The 21,666-nt window shown below is 46.6% G+C and overlaps 1 protein-coding gene across 2 annotated transcripts in view; it reads right to left on the reverse strand.

Annotated features, from left to right (window-relative positions):
* Positions 1-1,714: 1,714 nt before the first annotated feature.
* LOC139582551 (serine palmitoyltransferase 2-like) overlaps positions 1,715-21,666 on the reverse strand; it is a 30,430-nt gene continuing 10,478 nt past the window's right edge. For both annotated transcript variants that reach the window (XM_071412646.1, XM_071412645.1), the window contains 7 exons: positions 20,255-20,348; positions 19,609-19,714; positions 17,703-17,922; positions 16,802-16,928; positions 8,402-8,537; positions 8,023-8,152; positions 1,715-4,985 (listed from right to left, as the gene is read on the reverse strand). In XM_071412646.1, coding sequence (XP_071268747.1) covers positions 4,836-4,985; positions 8,023-8,152; positions 8,402-8,537; positions 16,802-16,928; positions 17,703-17,922; positions 19,609-19,714; positions 20,255-20,348 — 963 coding nt within the window. In that variant the 3' untranslated portion in view covers positions 1,715-4,835. The remainder of the gene's footprint in view (positions 4,986-8,022; positions 8,153-8,401; positions 8,538-16,801; positions 16,929-17,702; positions 17,923-19,608; positions 19,715-20,254; positions 20,349-21,666) is intronic.

Raw genomic sequence — 21,666 nt, forward strand, 5'->3', positions numbered from 1 at the left:
GTCAGTCCAGTTCAAGTGTTCAGTAGTTTGATGGCTTGTAGATAGAAACTGTCTCTGAGCCTGTGGGTATCAGACCTCATGCTCCGACTCCGTCTGCCCGACGGTTAAGTTAGAGAACAGCTAGAGGCTGGGGCGTGTGGGATCCTTGATGATGCCGTTTCAAGTAGATGTCCTGGATGGGTGGGAACACGGTTCCAGTGGTGTCCTGGATGTGGGGGGACGATTCCAGTGATGTCCTGGATGGGATGGTGCAGCGGTAGTATTTGGAGAGGCCCCGGGGTGGCATGCCGAATGCCGAATTTCTTCAGCCGCCTTAGGAAGTAGAGATGCTGTTGTACTCTCTCGACAAGAGTGGTGATGTTGTCGGTGCACAACAAGGGTCAGAACTTAAAACTTGTGACTCTATTGATGTGGATCGGCGCATGCCCCCCCCCCCCTCTGCTTCCTTTGTTTTGCAGGCATTGAGGGAGAGGTTGTTGTCATGACACCACTATGACAGTTCACTTACCTCCTCCCTATAGGCTGACTCATCATTGTTGGTTATCAGGCCTACAACTGTGATGTCGTCACCAACCCTGTATTAAGAGTCCACGTGGAGGTGTTGTTGCCAATCCTCTCAGCGTGTGGTCGGCCCTTCAGGAAGTCCAGTTGCAGAGGGTGGTGTTCAGAGCCAGGGCTCTGTGCTTGGTGTTGTGCTTGGAGGGAATAATAGTGGTGAATGCTGAACTGTAGTCAATGAACAGAACTCTCACATAGGTGTTCCTCTTGACTAGATGTGTTACGACCGTATGATTAGTGATGGAAATGGCATCTTCCATGAATCTGTTGGAGCGGTAGGCTAATTAGATTGGGTCTGAGAAGATAGCGGAGAATAAGTCTGCAAGCTGGTCAGCACACACTCTGGGTGCCATCTGTGCCGGCGGCTTTGTGAGTATTCACTCTTTTGAGCGTTTTTCCTCACGTAAGCCTCGGAGAGCAAAAGCACCTAGACGTCAAGAACAGCGGGAGTCTTCCTGAATGGCTCAGTATTGTCTGCTTCGAAGCGAGCATAGAATGTGTTGAGCGTGTCTGGGAGGGAGGCTTCAGTAGGCACCACACAGCTGAATTTGCATTTTGTGTGTGTGATAGTCTATAGTCCTTGCCACATGCGACGCATGTCTGAGTTGTTGAACAAGATAAAACTAGCTGAAAAGAGCCACCTACAATTCCCCACATGACAGCTTCTTGCATTGTTGCCATTCAGAATCGTAACAAAGCATGGCTTCTGGCCCCATTGCAGCGGGCGCATCTACAGTGAGTTCTACAGTTCTAAATTGACTACAAATTAGTTCTGTGTAGAATGCATCTAGACAGATCGTGACCACATTTGTTCTCAGAATAATAGATAAATATCCACAGATGTTAAGACAGAACAGAGAAGGAGGAAAAAATAAATTAAAAATAAACAGCTCAAGGAAAATACATAAAAAGGACAGGAGACATTTTTGGGACAGACTAAACATTTTAAAAATCGGAAATGTTGAATCATATAGGCAATAGGTGTTTTTCCAATGAGAAATGCATATATTTGCTCAACAATGAGAAGGATACACACACAGAATCATTTGTTCTATCGTTTTCATTAGAGATACAGATGTTGGTGTTAGTCACAGCGATAGATACATTTCTCTATAGGTCAGTGTGTGTAACAAATAAACGGAATAAATCAGAAATGTCTTCTTCAAGATACAAACAGGTTGTAAGTCATTTAATGGTATTCATTCTGTAAAGACTTTCCGATAGATTACATTACACATCGTGCGTATGTATATAGACCTTTGCCAAAAGACAAATCTAACCAAGAGCTTGATACAAACAAAGACAGATTTAATCTTAGCACCGTTTCCAACAGCACGGTTTAACACACACCATTGGTTCAAAAACCTCAAATGGTTTCTTTCAACCCTAACTATCTCCAAACATTGAACTTGCCAAGGGTAAAAGCCTACTGATAACATACAGGTTTTATTCATAGTCCATAAGGCAGTTCACAAATCTCTCCCATTGCTGGTTAAACAATGTCATTTTACATCAAAAAACTTTTTAATCTTTTCATTTTAAAAACACATTTACTTTAAAAACGGGCCAGTGATGAATTAAATCTGAGGCTAAATGTTATTTGCTTTGTAGAAATGTAAACAGCCTTCCTGAGATCATGTTGCTGGATATGAGCAATCACATCCTGTCTCAATAGAGATGGGAACAGGATACGGAGCAGGCATCCCAAATTGTGCCCCATTGCCTATATAGTGCACTACTTTTGACTAAGGCTCTGGTTAAAAGTAGTACACTATAGGAAAAAGAGTGCCATTCGGGACCAAGAGACACTACATGGGCCCACCCAGCTTGAACTAAATACAATGCAGAATCAACTAGGTTTCAGTTTTACTGCTAAACAAATTCTAGACACTTTAAAATGTCACAGATAGTTTAAAAGGAGCTTGTAGTGGTGGAATGATCACAGTCTCAGCCTCAGCTCTGTTCAATACATTTCTACACTCACACACCTCAACTACAAACCGGATATTTGACTAATCACAATATTACACACTTGAAATGACCCATAGGTTGACCCATGGAAAATCAAATATGTAATTTACACAAAAGAAACTTAAAATCAAAAAATATATACAAGCCAGCCAAAACAAAATCAGCTAATTCTGGAATGCCATATCAGATAAGAAGAATCATTGTGAGGGACAGTCGGCGGTAAAAATACGCTTCCTTCAAACCAAGCAGTCGTTAGCCAGCCGCAACGCCTGTCGTTTCAGTGAGGCTACATCACCTGTGTATTTATAATGCACGTCAGTAGTATTAGCACTGAAGACATGTTGTCGGTTATTAAAACCGCACGTACATAGTTCCTCTGGAACAGGGTTGGGAGTCAATCCCTTTACAAATCAAGTCAATTCAGTAGGTAAATTCTAATCGTTTTCTGAATTTCCATAAAAATTTCCAAACTGAAATTCCATGAAATTTGACTTCCTGAAATGGCTGACTGTAAATGGAGTTTAGAAGAACCGCTGTAGAACTTAGAGCTGCAACCCACAGAGATACTACATTAGAAACATCTTCCCCAAAACAAGGCAGATTGAAATACTATAGGGAATTTGCAATAAATAAACAAAGGGGTAACACTTCCTGTATTAAACCTATTTTGTGCATTATAATGCATTATACATAGCACATAAGGAATTATGGATGCACTTATAATAGCTTACAAAGAGGGTATCCATAGGAAGTGTTTTCCGAATAAGGACATATCTGTAAATCAGACAAGCACGGTTAGGATGCAGCATCGTCATACATACAGATAGACAGTGTGGTTACATTACACCCAGCGTGTCATTGTTCAGGAAGAAGACATCAGCGCTGGATTGTTTAATAACAAACTAAGCACTTCGGTTCAGATATACAGTTAGATATTCACATGACATGTCTCTTCAGTAACGGTCAGTTTCCCGGACACAGATGAAGGCAAGAATCTCCATTGAAATATATATATATTTTTTTATTCCAGGAAACCGATCCTAAAGAAACACCCAACACGACCTGGCTCTTATTCATCCTATAGCAGTATTAGAAAATCTCCAGCTATGGCTCCGTTAAAGACTCTAGAGCTGTTCAAAATGTTTAAGACATACGAGTTCAAGTTATTCCAGTACAGATGATTCACACCCTGTCAGCCCTACTATTCTAAATATCTCAACGGATCTTTTTGGAACAAGGTCGTGTTCATTAGGCACAAAATGGAACAAAACTAACTGAAACTGGGAGGGACTACCAGGGCTTGTCCAATAACAAATTGCTTGTTTTGGCTGAGATGTGCCCTAATGAACATGAGCCAGGTGTGATAGGTAGATTAGAGAGAGAGCTAGGACTACTGATGGAAAGCAGCTCTGTGATTGGTGACTAGCTACGACGTTAAGTCAAAGAAGATTTCACATGTTAATTTACAGTATAAACAGTAGATAATGTACAATACATAGATTTGGTTAGAGAAAGGACCCAGTGACAATATTCAAGTATAAAACACAGATTAAAGTGGAAAGGTTTAAGTTAAATTAAATAAGGTTGACACTTGATGTACCCCATGTGATATGAAGGCCTATATTTAGGTGGGGAGGGGTATTTTACCCATATCAACAGTGCTCTACTAATGTAAGGAATGATAGATATTATTCATTTACTTTGTCTGTTACATAACTCCTGCCAGTAACCAACCATTGGTATAACCAAACAAGTGGTACTGTATATTTTAATATTAAAACGTTCCAGGTTTCAGACCCCTTGATTACTCCCTCCTATCTTAAAAGCTGAAAATACCTTTAGGAACCGCAGCAGGTAGCCTAGTGTTTTAAAGTGTTGGGTCTGTAAGCTAAAGGTTCGAATCCCCGAGCCGAATCAGTGAAAAAGCTGTCAATGTGCCGTTGAGCAAGATGCTCTGGTAAGTGGCTCTGGAAAAGAGAATCTGCTAAATTACTCAATGTAATCTTGTTATTATTGCATTGGAAGACCCCATAATGCACACAGACATATCTAAGACTCAACGTTAAGGTACAAACTCAAAAAAAATTAAGTCACAATAAGTTAAGATGCATTAAGAAAACCCTATGGACACATGAGACCATGGTGACTTTTCAGACCTGGTGAAGTTCCACTTAGGTACAGATCTAGGATCAGCTTTCCATCCCCCAATCCTAACATTAACTATTAGTGTGGAAAAATACTAAACTGACACAAGATCAGCATCTAGAGGCAACTTGACCCTACATCAGTGTAGGCGTTTCAGTTAGTTACATGACAGAAGGCTTGACGTGGCTGGGTTCCTGGAGCAGACACTCCTCAGAGGACCGTGAACCCAGGGAGGAGGGGAGATGATGTCTCTGGTGTCTAGAATACTTCAGCTGTAATACATCTCCTACCTCACTGATGGCCTCCAACGCCTGGGGAAGACAGGAGAGGAAACAACAAGTGGAATGATGAAAAGCTACTCAACATCAACAACAGTATGAGAGAGAGTTGGATGGATTCTATTTGGTCTCAGAAGCAGGATCCTCTACTGTGGAGAAATGAGAAGCTATACAACATTAACAACAGTATGAGAGAGAGCTGGATGGATTCTATTTGGTCTCAGAAGCAGGATCCTCTACTGTGGAGAAATGAGAAGCTACTCAACATCAACAACAGTATGAGAGAGAGTTGGATGGATTCTATTTGGTCTCAGAAGCAGGATCCTCTACTGTGGAGAAATGAGAAGCTACTCAACATCAACAACAGTATGAGAGAGAGTTGGATGGATTCTGTTTGGTCTCAGAAGCAGGATCCTCTACTGTGGAGAAATGAGAAGCTATACAACATCAAGATCAACAGCAGCATGTTGAGCATTAGAACCAGGAGTATTTCCTGCTGATCCAGGAGATTGAGATGGGGGGGGGGGGGGGGTTTCTTACAGCATGGTGAGGGTTGCTGAACCCTGAAATTCACCTGATTAAATTGTTAGTGAAGAGAAATGGGGGCCATTTGCATAAGGGTGAACAAAGAATACACAACCCGAGCTAAAACTACACCACTTACCTCAGGACACTTCATCTGTCCTGTAATACCATCGGTCCGCAACCCACCTGGAAACAATCTATCTCTCTCTACTTTCTTTTTTCATACCTTCTCTGAACTTAGTAACGAGAGGAAAAAGTGTCTTCATACATTTCAACAAGTGAAGCGGACTATTAAAAACAATGTTGACCCACTCATCAAAAAGACGGACTGTTCTTGGACAGACAACACTCCTAAATAGAAGTGTCTGAGCTCTTGGACAGACAACACTCCTAAATAGAAGTGTCTGAGCTCTTGGACAGACAACACTCCTAAATAGAAGTGCCTGAGCTCTTGGACAGACAACACTCCTAAATAGAAGTGTCTGAGTTCTTGGACAGACAACACTCCTAAATAGAAGTGTCTGAGCTCTTGGACAGACAACACTCCTAAATAGAAGTGTCTGAGCTCTTGGACAGACAACATTCCTAAATAGAAGTGTCTGAGCTCTTGGACAGACAACACTCCTAAATAGAAGTGTCTGAGCTCTTGGACAGACAACACTCCTAAATAGAAGTGTCTGAGCTCTTGGACAGACAACACTCCTAAATAGAAGTGTCTGAGCTCTTGGACAGACAACACTCCTAAATAGAAGTGTCTGAGCTCTTGGACAGACAACATTCCTAAATAGAAGTGTCTGAGCTCTTGGACAGACAACATTCCTAAATAGAAGTGTCTGAGCTCTTGGACAGACAACACTCCTAAATAGAAGTGTCTGAGCTCTTGGACAGACAACACTCCTAAATAGAAGTGTCTGAGCTCTTGGACAGACAACACTCCTAAATAGAAGTGTCTGAGCTCTTGGACAGACAACACTCCTAAATAGAAGTGTCTGAGCTCTTGGACAGACAACACTCCTAAATAGAAGTGTCTGAGCTCTTGGACAGACAACACTCCTAAATAGAAGTGTCTGAGCTCTTGGACAGACAACACTCCTAAATAGAAGTGTCTGAGCTCTTGGACAGACAACACTCCTAAATAGAAGTGTCTGAGCTCTTGGACAGACAACACTCCTAAATAGAAGTGTCTGAGCTCTTGGACAGACAACACTCCTAAATAGAAGTGTCTGAGCTCTTGGACAGACAACACTCCTAAATAGAAGTGTCTGAGCTCTTGGACAGACAACACTCCTAAATAGAAGTGTCTGAGCTCTTGGACAGACAACATTCCTAAATAGAAGTGTCTGAGCTCTTGGACAGACAACACTCCTAAATAGAAGTGTCTGAGCTCTTGGACAGACAACACTCCTAAATAGAAGTGTCTGAGCTCTTGGACAGACAACACTCCTAAATAGAAGTGTCTGAGCTCTTGGACAGACAACACTCCTAAATAGAAGTGTCTGAGCTCTTGGACAGACAACACTCCTAAATAGAAGTGTCTGAGCTCTTGGACAGACAACACTCCTAAATAGAAGTGTCTGAGCTCTTGGACAGACAACACTCCTAAATAGAAGTGTCTGAGCTCTTGGACAGACAACACTCCTAAATAGAAGTGTCTGAGCTCTTGGACAGACAACACTCCTAAATAGAAGTGTCTGAGCTCTTGGACAGACAACACTCCTAAATAGAAGTGTCTGAGCTCTTGGACAGACAACACTCCTAAATAGAAGTGTCTGAGCTCTTGGACAGACAACACTCCTAAAGAGAAGTGTCTGAGCTCGCTGCTCCACCATAGTAATGGCCTGTGTTGTCGTCCTTCCAAGTCACTCCCACCCACACCTGGGTTCAAATAATAGCTGTTCTCCCAAAACATGTGGTACATATGATTGAACCTGCCTGGGTGTACCAGACGGGTGGAGTTGGTAATTATGGGACGATTGTTGGTTCCATTGCGCCAGGCAAGCTCTACTGAGCCCCGTTGAAGTATTTGAAAGAAACATATATTCTGAACCCTTTCACCCTCTCTAATAAATCACATATTTCCTGTCCTCCACACCTGCAGCACATCAGCCAGGAAAGTCAGAAGCCAGGCTTGACTAACTCACTACTGGGAAAGTGTGAGTTCTAAGATTCTATCAGCTATTAAAAGGATGATGCTGTTGTCTGAAGGCAGAAATAGTCTTCACCATACATTCTAACCATTGATATACAACTTACCAACCATAAACATTCCCATCAATTGAACTGGACCCAATTCTAGGACCACAGATACTTGAGGTGCATCTCAATACTCAAATGCAGTTTCTTCTCCTTCCATCCTATACTAACATCACGGAGAGTTGAATAGAATATAACTAGTGATGAACACAAACCCTATTGAGTGAGACAGACAGACAAAATAACCTATTGAGTGAGACACAGACAAAAGAACCAGCAAGATGCAGATAAAGATGACGCCATGGGGAGGGGGAGGAGTCCTTTGACTCTAGTCCGTGATTGGTTGACTCACCGTGTCCAATATCTCTCTGGTGTGGGCAGCAGACACACAGAACCTGGCCCTGGACTCGATGATGGGCGTGGCCGGAAAGCCAACCACCACCGTCCCAATGTTCCTCTTCAACATCTCCCTACCGAACGCCCTGAGAGAAAACCAATCAGAGAGCGGGGTTAGAGACCATGTGACCAATGTGTGAACAATCTGCTAATTCTGTGACTGACTGAGGAATGCCATGTTGATCGTGTCAGAGAAAAGTGAACAGAAACAATCATGTTCACCGTGGTTATTTACTCAAACTGTATTGACCAAGATGTTACACGGCAGACTGATAAACAAAACACCAGGTTTTGTGTTCTGGTAAACATCTCTAACTAGCTGTTACCAGACCTACCCTATCTTGGCGGGCATGTAGAGCATCATGGGTACGACAGGAGAGTCATCGTTGCCATAGATGATGAAACCCATCTCTCTGAGTTTCCTCCTGAAGTACGTAGTGTTCTCTGACAGCTGCCTCAGACGAACCTCACCTGGAAACACAATGAAACCATTCTCTATTTAATCCATTATCCCGTAAACCCATTAGTAAACCTGTTAAACCATTAGTAATTACAACCATTAACCAGTAATACAATTAAACAGGTAAACCACACCCCTTTAAAAAGGACTGTTGCTCACACCCTCTATTCCAGACCCTCCCTTGTCGCCTGATGGGTTTTAGTTTGCTCCTACTCCATTGTCAATCCCATGAGGAGCTGGCAAGAGAGCAGAAACAGGCTGGCTGGCACGCGACCTCTCTTAAGCCTTAGACCCTAGTTCCTGCCTGTTCACTAGGCCTGGGTACAGGCTTAGACCCTAGTTCCTGCCTGTTCACTAGGCCTGGGTACAGGCTCAGACCCTAGTTCCTGCCTGTTCACTAGGCCTGGGTACAGGCTCAGACCCTAGTTCCTGCCTGTTCACTAGGCCTGGGTCGTGGGTACAGGCTCAGACCCTAGTTCCTGCCTGTTCACTAGGCCTGGGTACAGGCTCAGACCCTAGTTCCTGCCTGTTCACTAGGCCTGGGTACAGGCTCAGACCCTAGTTCCTGCCTGTTCACTAGGCCTGGGTACAGGCTCAGACCCTAGTTCCTGCCTGTTCACTAGGCCTGGGTACAGGCTCAGACCCTAGTTCCTGCCTGTTCACTAGGCCTGGGTACAGGCTCAGACCCTAGTTCCTGCCTGTTCACTAGGCCTGGGTACAGGCTTAGACCCTAGTTCCTGCCTGTTCACTAGGCCTGGGTACAGGCTTAGACCCTAGTTCCTGCCTGTTCACTAGGCCTGGGTACAGGCTCAGACCCTAGTTCCTGCCTGTTCACTAGGCCTGGGTACAGGCTCAGATCCTAGTTCCTGCCTGTTCACTAGGCCTGGGTACAGGCTTAGACCCTAGTTCCTGCCTGTTCACTAGGCCTGGGTACAGGCTCAGACCCTAGTTCCTGCCTGTTCACTAGGCCTGGGTACAGGCTCAGACCCTAGTTCCTGCCTGTTCACTAGGCCTGGGTACAGGCTTAGACCCTAGTTCCTGCCTGTTCACTAGGCCTGGGTCGTGGGTACAGGCTCAGACCCTAGTTCCTGCCTGTTCACTAGGCCTGGGTCGTGGGTACAGGCTTAGACCCTAGTTCCTGCCTGTTCACTAGGCCTGGGTCGTGGGTACAGGTGTTGCTGTGACTTAAGCGACATGAGAAAGAGCTCCAGACCAGCATCTGACATTTCATTTTGAGAGACAGAAACATACAGCTTTAAAGATATCCAAGACACAGCAAGTCTGATATTCAATTCACACAGACATTATTTTCTTGAGCCCAGGAATTCAAAACCATTCTGCGAGAACTGAAGAGTGATATAAGCTGAAAAAAAAGGGGGGGGATATTCTCAGGAGGGATTGCTTTCTACTTGTTTCACATTCCTTTTAAATTGATGTCCTGACTGTTCCCCGTCCCATCCAGATAAGAAATATGTAATTAACTGTTCCCCGTCCCATCCAGATATGAAATATGCATTTTAGTTGTCTGTCCTATGCAGACAATTGATTTGAGCTACAAACCAGAGAAAGCCATTCTGGTTATGTAATGGAGAGTATGATGGGTAACCTTGGCTGAGATCTGAAGACTCGTGTTAGTTCCCCGAGATGTGAAACCCAGTCAGTCATTCTGGCACTCAACACTATGGCCAAAACATTCAGCCTCACTACCCCTCCTAGCGACCTAGCCTCACTACCCCTCCTAGCGACCTAGCCTCACTACCCCTCCTAGCGACCTAGCCTCACTACCCCTCCTAGCGACCTAGCCTCACTACCCCTCCAAGCGACCTAGCCTCACTACCCCTCCTAGCCTCACTACCCCTCCTAGCCTCACTACCCCTCCTAGCCTCACTACCCCTCCTAGCCTCACTACCCCTCCTAGCCTCACTACCCCTCCTAGCCTCACTACCCCTCCTAGCCTCACTACCCCTCCTAGCCTCACTACCCCTCCTAGCCTCACTACCCCTCCTAGCGACCTAGCCTCACTACCCCACCTAGCGACCTAGCCTCACTACCCCTCCTAGCGACCTAGCCTCACTACCCCTCCTAGCGACCTAGCCTCACTACCCCTCCTAGCGACCTAGCCTCACTACACCTCCTAGCGACCTAGCCTCACTACCCCTCCTAGCGACCTAGCCTCACTACCCCTCCTAGCGACCTAGCCTCACTACCCCTCCTAGCGACCTAGCCTCACTACCCCTCCTAGCGACCTAGCCTCACTACCCCTCCTAGCCTCACTACCCCTCCTAGCCTCACTACCCCTCCTAGCCTCACTACCCCTCCTAGCCTCACTACCCCTCCTAGCCTCACTACCCCTCCTAGCCTCACTACCCCTCCTAGCCTCACTACCCCTCCTAGCCTCACTACCCCTCCTAGCCTCACTACCCCTCCTAGCCTCACTACCCCTCCTAGCCTCACTACCCCTCCTAGCCTCACTACCCCTCCTAGCCTCACTACCCCTCCTAGCCTCACTACCCCTCCTAGCCTCACTACCCCTCCTAGCCTCACTACCCCTCCTAGCCTCACTACCCCTCCTAGCCTCACTACCCCTCCTAGCCTCACTACCCCTCCTAGCGACCTAGCCTCACTACCCCACCTAGCGACCTAGCCTCACTACCCCTCCTAGCGACCTAGCCTCACTACCCCTCCTAGCGACCTAGCCTCACTACCCCTCCTAGCGACCTAGCCTCACTACACCTCCTAGCGACCTAGCCTCACTACCCCTCCTAGCGACCTAGCCTCACTACCCCTCCTAGCGACCTAGCCTCACTACCCCTCCTAGCGACCTAGCCTCACTACCCCTCCTAGCGACCTAGCCTCACTACCCCTCCTAGCGACCTAGCCTCACTACCCCTCCTAGCGACCTAGCCTCACTACCCCTCCTAGCGACCTAGCCTCACTACCCCTCCTAGCGACCTAGCCTCACTACCCCTCCTAGCGACCTAGCCATGGCAGTAACTTCAAAGGCTTGAATTTCAAACACATATGAGGCTTTGAACCATAAAACTGCCAACGTTCCTCCTTCCTGAGAAAACTATCACTGTGGGATCAGCCATTTCCATGTCTTTGTGTCAGTCAGAGCCTGGTCTGGACCATTGAGATAGTGGTGCAGAGACATCAGTTCTGTACTTTGTCCCTATCCACTGATACAGGATCAGATATGTTTTCATCCTCCAGTTGTTACTGTTAAGGTTGACTATAGGGTAATCTGATCCGAGATCTGTGGTTATTTGCAACTATCTAGGTAGGAACAGGAGGAACCTCCCTGTCAGAATAACATAACGCTGGAGTGACCCGGACCCTTGCTGTGTGTGTGTGTGTGTGTGTGTGTGTGTGTGTGTGTGTGTGTGTGTGTCGAGCATAGTGAACTCCTGAGAGAACTCTAATCCACAGTGGCACGTCGCTTTGTACACAGCTGGAAGCCACACACACACACACACACACACTGGAGCTCAGACAGACAGACATCTGAAAGCCATGAAGCCATGTGGGGATAGTCCATACTACCAGTTCACAGGCTTCAAATCACTCAGAGCCCTGAGGGAAGCAGGGGACCGACTGGAGGTTTTAACCCAGCCTGGTGCTCCCGAGAGGGGGATAGATACACTCTGGATGGGCTGAGCTGGTTCCAGATGTTTGCTGTACAGTGTGTGTAGGAGTGACCGTCAACTCCACTGCACCTGATGACAGCACTCAGGTTGAAGAGAGGAGATTGTGTTCTACAGATGGACCAGACAGGAGACCCAACTTTCACTAGTTTTTAAGTACAGTTCAACCAGGACTCAACAGCTATTGGATTTTATATTCGTGTTAAGTTTTAGTTTGGAAGAATCCACACACAGCTAATTGTATTTTAAGTGCATATTTTTTAATCAAAGTAAACTGTTTTTCCTTCAGTTTTTCTGTGAGCAAGAATCAATGAATTTAGTCAGAAGTCAGTAATGCTTTCCAGGTCTGTACTTCCACCTTGTGGTTACTGGTGGTAATGACACTGTGCGGTACCAGGCACCGCCTAACGCAAGTGAAAACCTTTTGTTTTGCCGTCATCATCAACCCTTTGGACCAGATTCAACTCCTGATGATTAAGTACTGATGATGGAATCAGGTTTTTCAGGTTTGACAGGGTCAGTGCCAATACCGTAGTTAATGTTCGGGAGTAGTTGAGGTTGATACAGTGCATTCGGAAAGTATTCAGACCCCTTGACTTTTTCCACATTTTGTTATGTTACAGCCTTGTTGATTAAATTGCCCCCCTCCCCCATCAATCTACACACAATACACCATAATGACAAAGCAAAAACAGATTGACATTTTCGCTAATTTATTATTTAAAAAAATATATATATATATATATATATATCACATTTACAAGGGTATTCAGACTATTTACTCAGTACTTTGTTGAAGCACTATTGGCAGCGATTACAGCCTCGAGTCTTCCGGAGCACACCTGTATTTGGGGAGTTTCTCCCATTCTTCTCTGTAGATCCTCTCAAGCTCTGTCAGGTTGGATGGGGAGCGTCGCTGCACAGCTATTTTCAGGTATCCAGAGATCTTCGATCGGGTTCAAGTCTGGAATCTGGCTGGGCCACTCAAGGACATTCAGAGACTTGTCCCGAAGCCACTCCTGCATTGCCTTGCTGTGTGCTTAGGGTTGTTGTCCTGTTGGAAGGTGAACCTTCACCCCAGTCTGAGGTCCTGAGCACTCTGGAGCAGGTTTTCATCAAGGATCTCTGTACTTTTCTCTGTTCATCTTTCCCTCGATCCTCGATCCTGACTGGTCTCCCAATCCCTGCCACTGAAAAATATCCCCACAGAAAGATGCTGCCACCACCATGCTTCACCGTAGGGATGGTGCCAGGTTTCCTCCAGACGTGACGCTTGGCATTCAGTCCAAAGAGTTTAATCTTGGTTTCATCAGACCAGAGAATCTTGTTTCTCATGGTCTGAGAGTCTTTAGATCACAATTGGCAAACAGCAAGGGGGTGTCATGTGCCTTTTAGTGAAGAGTGGCTTCCCTCTGGCCATTCAACCATAAAGGCCTGATTGGTGCAGTGCTGCAGAGATGGTTGTCCTTCTGGAAGGTTCTCCCATCTCCACAGAGGAACTCTGGAGCTCTGTTAGAGTGACCACTGGGTTCTTGGTCACCTCCCAGACCAATGCCCTTCTCCCGATTGCTCAGTTAGGCCGGGCAGCCAGCTCTAGGAAGAGTCTTGGTGGTTCCAAACTTCTTCCATTAAAGAATGATGGAGGCCACTGTGTTCTTGGGGACCTTCAATGCTGCAGACATTTTTTGGTACCCTTCCGCAGAACTGTGCCTCAACACAATCATGGCTTGGTTTTTACTCTGACATGCGCTGTCAACTGTGGGACCTTACAGTGGGGAGAACAAGTATTTGATACACTGCCGATTTTGCAGGTTTTCCTACTTACAAAGCATGTAGAGGTCTGTAATTTTTATCATAGGTACACTTCAACTATGAGAGACGGAATCTAAAACAAAAATCCAGAAAATCACATTGTATGATTTTTAAGTAATTAATTTGCATTTTATTGCATGACATAAGTATTTGATACATCAGAAAAGCAGAACTTAATATTTGGTACAGAAACCTTTGTTTGCAATTACAGAGATCATACGTTTCCTGTAGTTCTTGACTAGGTTTGCACACACTGCAGCAGGGATTTTGGCCCACTCCTCCCTACAGATCTTCTCCAGATCCTTCAGGTTTCGGGGCTGTCGCTGGGCAATACGGACTTTCAGCTCCCTCCAAAGATTTTCTATTGGGTTCAGGTCTGGAGACTGGCTAGGCCACTCCAGGACCTTGAGATGCTTCTTACGGAGCCACTCCTTAGTTGCCATGGCTGTGTGCTTCGTGTCGTTGTCATGCTGGAAGACCCAGCCACGACCCATCTTCAATGCTCTTACTGAGGGAAGGAGGTTGTTGGCCAAGATCTCGCGATACATGGCCCCATCCATCCTCCCCTCAATACGATGCAGTCGTCCTGTCCCCTTTGCAGAAAAGCATCCCCAAAGAATGATGTTTCCACCTCCATGCTTCACGGTTGGGATGGTATTCTTGGGGTTGTACTCATCCTTCTTCTTCCTCCAAACACGGCGAGTGGAGTTAGACCAAAAAGCTCTATTTTTGTCTCATCAGACCACATGACCTTCTCCCATTCCTCCTCTGGATCATCCAGATGGTCATTGGCAAACTTCAGACGGGCCTGGACATGCACTGGCTTAAGCAGGGGGACCTTGCGTGCGCTGCAGGATTTTAATCCATGACGGCGTAGTGTGTTACTAATGGTTTTCTTTGAGACTGTGGTCCCAGCTCTCTTCAGGTCATTGACCAGGTCCTGCCGTGTAGTTCTGGGCTGATCCCTCACATTCCTCATGATCATTGATGCCCCACGAGGTGAGATCTTGCATGGAGCCCCAGACCGAGGGTGATTGACCGTCATCTTGAACTTCTTCCATTTTCTAATAATTGTGCCAACAGTTGTTGCCTTCTCACCAAGCTGCTTGGCTATTGTCCTGTAGCCCATCCCAGCCTTGTACAGGTCTACAATTTTATCCCTGATGTCCTTACACAGCTCTCTGGTCTTGGCCATTGTGGAGAGGTTGGAATCTGTTTGATTGAGTGTGTGGACAGGTGTCTTTTATACAGGTAACGAGTTCAAACAGGTGCAGTTAATACAGGTAATGAGTGGAGAACAGGAGGGCTTCTTAAAGAAAAACTAACAGGTCTGTGAGAGCCGGAATTCTTACTGGTTGGTAGGTGATCAAATACTTATGTCATGCAATAAAATGCAAATTAATTATTTAAAAATCATACAATGTTATTTTCTGGATTTTTGTTTTAGATTCCGTCTCTCACAGTTGAAGTGTACCTATGATAAAAATGACAGACCTCTACATGCTTTGTAAGTAGGAAAACCTGCAAAATCGGCAGTGTATCAAATACTTGTTCTCCCCACTGTATATAGACAGGTGTGTGCCTTTTCAAATCATGGCCAATCAATTGAACTTACCACAGTTGGACTCCAATCAAGTTGTAGAAACGTCTCAAGGATGATCAATGGAAACAGGATTCACCTGATCTCAATTGAGTCTCATAGCAAAGGGTCTGAATACTTGTGTAAATAAGGTATTTCTGTTGATTTTTAATAAACTGTTTTCGCTTTGTCATTTCGGGGGATTGTGTGTTGATTGATGAGGATTTATTTTTAATTCCATTTTAGAATAAGGCTGTAACATAACAAAATGTGGAAAAAGTCAAGCGGTCTGAATACTTTCCGAATGCACAGTATACTGAACCAAAATATAAAGGCAACATTTTCAAATATTTTGCTGATTTAGAGATCATTTAAGGAAATCAGTGAATTGAAATACATTAATTTGGCCCTAATCTATGGATTTCACATGACTGGGCAGGGGCGCAGCCATGGGTGAGCCTGGGAGGGCATAGGCCCACCCACTTGGGAGCCATGCCCACCCACTGTGGAGCCAGGCCCAGCCAATCAGAATGAGTTTTTCCCCACAAAAGGGTTTTATTTCAGACAGAAATACTCCTCAGCACCCCTCCCTGACGATGCCTCAGGTGAAGAAGCCGGATGTTGAGGTCCTGGGCTGGCGTGATTACACGTGGTCTGCGGCTGTGAGGTCGGTTGTACGTACTGACAGATTCTCCAAAAATGAAGTTGGAGGAGGCTTATGGTGGAGAAATGAACATCAAATTATCTGGAAACAGCTCTGGTGGACATTCCTGCAGTCAGCATGACAATTGCAAACTCCCTCAAAACATGAGACATCTGTGACATGTTGTTGTGTGACTAAACAGCACATTTTATAGTGGCCTTTTATTGTCCCCAGCACAAGGTGCACCTGTGTAATGATCATGCTGTTTAATCAGCTTCTTGATATGCCACACCTGTCAGGTGGATGGATTATCTTGGCAAAGGAGAAATGCTCACTAACAGGGATGTAAACAAATGTGTCCACAAAATTTGAGCGAAATAAGCTTTTTGTGCGTATGGAACATTTCTGGGATCTTTTATTTCAACTCATGAAACATGGGACCAACACTTTACATGTTGCGTTTATATTTTTGTTCAGTATACATATAAAACAGGGGTAAAGTGTTACTGATTGCAGGATTTGGGATATTAACTAGTTCTATTTCAGCTACACAGTGTGTTTCCTCCCAGCTGAGGGAGGCTGGCTGTGTAAACTCACCCAGAGTGGTACCGTCCTCCCCCATGATAATCTTCATAGAAGTGATGATCTGTTGGGACACAGGAGGGGACATGGAGGTGGCGTAGATAGCACTGTGGGAGTGGGACCGCAGGTAGTCTATCAACTCCTATGGGGGAAGAGAAGAGACCATTGTCATTCTCATGTAGACAGTATGGGATCTATTCAGAAATCAAACGTGCTCCAACTGAGACATGGAAATCTGGTTTCACTGTGGGAAATGTCTCATATCATTGGGCAATGATGAAACCGGGTTGTCCTGATGATGACGAAACCACCACACCGAAACTTTTTCAGTAAACTGTATAAGTAACCATCCCTGAAAACAAAGGCTTCGACTCATAGTAGACATGTCATGACTCATGTCAGTGGCGATTATCTGTGTATGAACACCCAAGGCAGTTTCAGTGTTAGAAGGGAGGGACCCCTGCACCTAGCTCTGTTGTAACTGAATGTTTTGGTGTTTCCAGCACTGAGTGCTGCTTCAGAGTCTTGGCACCCCGCCAAGAACATTTCTCCTGATCGCAGATCTTTTGGCGTTGCTTAGCCATACTTCCTAGTCTAGTATTCATTCACTTAATGGAACGGGAACACGAGGAAAAAAGCTGGCACTCAAGTTTCTGCCTTTCGGAGAGAGCTGGCTATCCTCCAGCAGCGGCCTAGTCCTCCGATCTATCCTCCAGCAGCGGCCTAGTCCTCCGATCTATCCTCCAGCAGCGGCCTAGTCCTCCGATCTATCCTCCAGCAGCGGCCTAGTCCTCCGATCTATCCTCCAGCAGCGGCCTAGTCCTCCGACCTATCCTCCAGCAGCACTAAAGCTCTTGGTAAATACTCCCATAATGACCTCCCCTGAACTTTAACCTCTGTCAGACAGCCAACTCACCCTTTTTCCTCCGATATACCCTCCAGCAGCACCAAAGCTCTTAGTGAACGTTCCCATCATGATGTCAACATCTTTGGGGTCCAGACCAAAGTACTCGACCACCCCTCCACCGCGAGGTCCTAGTGCCCCGATGCTGTGGGCCTCGTCCAGGTAGAGAAAGGCCTTGTAGCGCTTCTTCAGGGCTATCACCTCAGGCAGACGCACGATGGATCCCTCCATACTGAAGATGGAGAGGAGAATGGTGAGATGTGGAGGGAGGAGAGACAGACACACACATACATGGACATGAACGTGTACGCACAGCACACACACACGACATGAACGTGTACGCACAGCACACACACGTGTACGCACAGCACAAACGTGTACGCACAGCACACACACAAACGTGTACGCACAGCACACACACAAACGTGTACGCACAGCACACACACTATAAATATTCTGTGGATCAACTGTTGTGTCTGGAAAATGACCACACCGCCGTACTAAGACATGTGAACGTCTCCCTATGTGCAATCTAAAACAACGTAAGCAGTGTATGTTTCTTTTTGATCTTCATTTGCAGTGAGAAGTCAGTGACTGTGTGTTTCTCTAGATCACTCAGGGTGTGTCAGACCGTTTTAACGACACATTTAGTGAACTGATCAGGGACAGGCAGCTTCACCAAGATCCATACTGATCACAACGGATTGGTGGACCTTTACACTAAGTACATGACAAACAACTCAAGTCGCACTATATTTATGCCCACTTCTATGTAAAGACTAGGAAATTATTCAGTCAACATCCTGCCACACCCAGTTAAAAGAAACTTCCTAACTGTACGACTAGGCCGTGCCGACTAGGCCGTGCCGAGCCTGCAGGAAGACTAGGCCGTGCCGAGCCTGCAGGGAGACTAGGCCGTGCCGAGCCTGCAGGGAGACTAGGCCGTGCCGGGCCTGCAGGGAGACTAGGCCGTGCCGAGCCTGCAGGGAGACTAGGCCGTGCCGAGCCTGCAGGGAGACTAGGCCGTGCCGAGCCTGCAGGGAGACTAGGCCGTAACGAGCCGGCAGGGAGACTAGGCCGTGCCGAGCCGGCAGGGAGACTAGGCCGTGCCGAGCCGGCAGGGAGACTAGGCCGTGCCGAGCCGGCAGGGAGACTAGGCCGTGCCGAGCCTGCAGCGAGACTAGGCCGTGCCGAGCCTGCAGGGAGACTAGGCCGTGCCGAGCCTGCAGGGAGACTAGGCCGTGCCGAGCCTGCAGGGAGACTAGGCCGTGCCGAGCCTGCAGGGAGACTAGGCCGTGCCGAGCCTGCAGGGAGACTAGTCCGTGCCGAGCCTGCAGGGAGACTAGTCCGTGCCGTGCCTGCAGGGAGACTAGGCCGTGCCGAGCCTGCAGGGAGACTAGGCCGTGCCGAGCCTGCAGGGAGACTAGGCCGTGCCGAGCCTGCAGGGAGACTAGGCCGTGCCGAGCCTGCAGGGAGACTAGGCCGTGCCGAGCCTGCAGGGAGACTAGGCCGTGCCGAGCCTGCAGGGAGACTAGGCCGTGCCGAGCCTGCAGGGAGACTAGGCCGTGCCTGCAGGGAGACTAGGCCGTGCCCGAGCCTGCAGGGAGACTAGGCCGTGCCCGAGCCTGCAGGGAGACTAGGCCGTGCCGAGCCTGCAGGGAGACTAGGCCGTGCCGAGCCTGCAGGGAGACTAGGCCGTGCCGAGCCTGCAGGGAGACTAGGCCGTGCCGAGCCGGCAGGGAGACTAGGCCGAGCCTGCAGGGAGACTTTCTAAAATGTATTGTGAGCGTCTGATTCAGCTGGGGTTATTTCCATTATGTATTGGAATTCATTAATGAACGTTTAATAAGAAAACTCAGAATAGAAATGCAGATGATAGCTGTACATATGATACCTCTTAAAAAAAAAGGTACAGTACCTGTATATTCCTTCGACCAGAATGAGGATCTTCTTCCAGGGCCTGCGTGTTCTGGGCTGGCCGTGGACTATGGCATCTCTCAACAGCTTCTCTAGACTCACCATATCTAGAGAGACAGACACAGAACATAGAAAAGCGTCTGAATAATGCAGCGGAAGTACCTGAATGTTTAGACATTGTATCCCAAGCAAGACAACAAGATGGCCGGCTAACACAGAGGCAGCAAGTCTTCGAGTGAAGAAATGTGTTTATGCGTCACATCTCCCCTGTCTTGTCAGTCTAAAATAGAATGCCAGGAGGAGCAATGAGAGAAAACAAAACAAACACTGGCACAAAATATCCATATTATTACCTGACACCTAACTACAGAGTCACGTCTAAGTGGATAGGGAGGAACTGTAGATGGTGTAGAGGTGGCTGGGGATGGACGGTGGCTTACATGTGCTCAGACTAATATAAAGACAAACAAACAGCTAGACAGAGACTAGAGCTTCTAATGAGAGACAGTTGGTCTTTAGTGTTGTGTTGATTGCACGGAGCAGGTTACATCCCATTGTGATCTGTAAGTTTACTGTAGAGAGCTGCCTGAGGTAATAGATAGACGGTGATCAAACAGGGTCGTCTTTGACAACACTAAATGACTCACTGTTGTGCTTGAAGACTCTGATGATGGATCCAGACAGCCGAGCGCCCAGCACCAGAGAGGCATGGTTTAACTCATCACTCAGGATCAAACAACCCTGGAATTACAGCAAAATAATATCATTTATTTACATCGCAATACAAAAACCCTAACACAGTAAAGCGGTATACAGGACAGTTTCCCTGAAGGGGGGGGGTCACAGACGCAGTCTCACAGTCAATGACACCTCAGACATCACACCACGACACCCCACAGCCATTGTATAGTTACCGCAAGACAAGTTACACAATTCCATCATCTAGTGATTGAACAATTGAGCAGAATTAGTGCATTAAGCAACGATGTAATTTCCAAGAAGAAGAGAGGAGGAGGAAGTCTGTCAGGAACGTGTGAATGGTCCTTCGCCTCTCCTCAATGTGTACGTCTGTCGAGAGGAAGTGTGTTGACTACTTTCACGAGGACGACCACGCGCCTGCCAGTCAGAGACTTTTACTTCACTTTTTGTCAAAACATAACTTAGAGGAGGAGAAGTAAAGGGTTATATGAGTCAGAGAGAGTAGGGGATCTTTCTAAAACTATGCAACATTACCAGTTATTGTTCATGGCCATCTCATGGAAAATTATTACGTTTGGGTAAGTCTATTTAGGTGGAAATCAAAATGTTGTCCTATCATTCAACTGGTTAACATCAATGAGAGGTTACTTCAGTTCATTGACTTACAGAACGTGAGAGAGAGAGCGAGATAAGAGAGATAAGAAAGAGAGAGAACAGAGGGTGAGACACAGAGGGTGAGACAGAGGGTGAGATTCCTACCCAGCGAGAGAGATAAGAGAGATAAGAGAGATAAGAGATAAGAAAGAGAGAGAGAGAACAGAGGGTGAGAGTGAGAGAGGGTGAGAGAGAGGGTGAGATTCCTACCCAGCCAGCAAGAGCAGGAATGTTCATGAGTGAAAAATACATGTAGTAAGATCAGGACCAGAAACCCTGGACCGTCATCCCAGAAACCCTGGACCGTCATCCCAGAAACCCTGGACCGTCATCCCAGAAACCCTGGACCGTCATCCCAGAAACCCTGGACCGTCATCCCAGAAACCCTGGACCGTCATCCCAGAAACCCTGGACCGTCATCCCAGAAACCCTGGACCCACTCCAAGTCACATACCGCCCAAACAAATCCACAGATGATGCAATCTCTATTGAACTCCACACTGCCCTTTCCCACCTGGACAAAAGGAACACCTAAGTGAGAATGCTGTTCATTGACTACAGCTCAGCGTTCAACACCATAGTGCCCTCAAAGCTCACCACTAAGTTAAGGACCCTGGGACTGAACACTTCCTTCTGCAACTGGATTCCCAACTTCCTGATCGGCTGGCCCTAGGTGGTGGCCTATCCAGACAATAAATATATATAT

This window comes from Salvelinus alpinus, chromosome 8, assembly GCF_045679555.1.
Source record: "Salvelinus alpinus chromosome 8, SLU_Salpinus.1, whole genome shotgun sequence".
NCBI classification, from domain to species: Eukaryota; Metazoa; Chordata; class Actinopteri; order Salmoniformes; family Salmonidae; genus Salvelinus; species Salvelinus alpinus.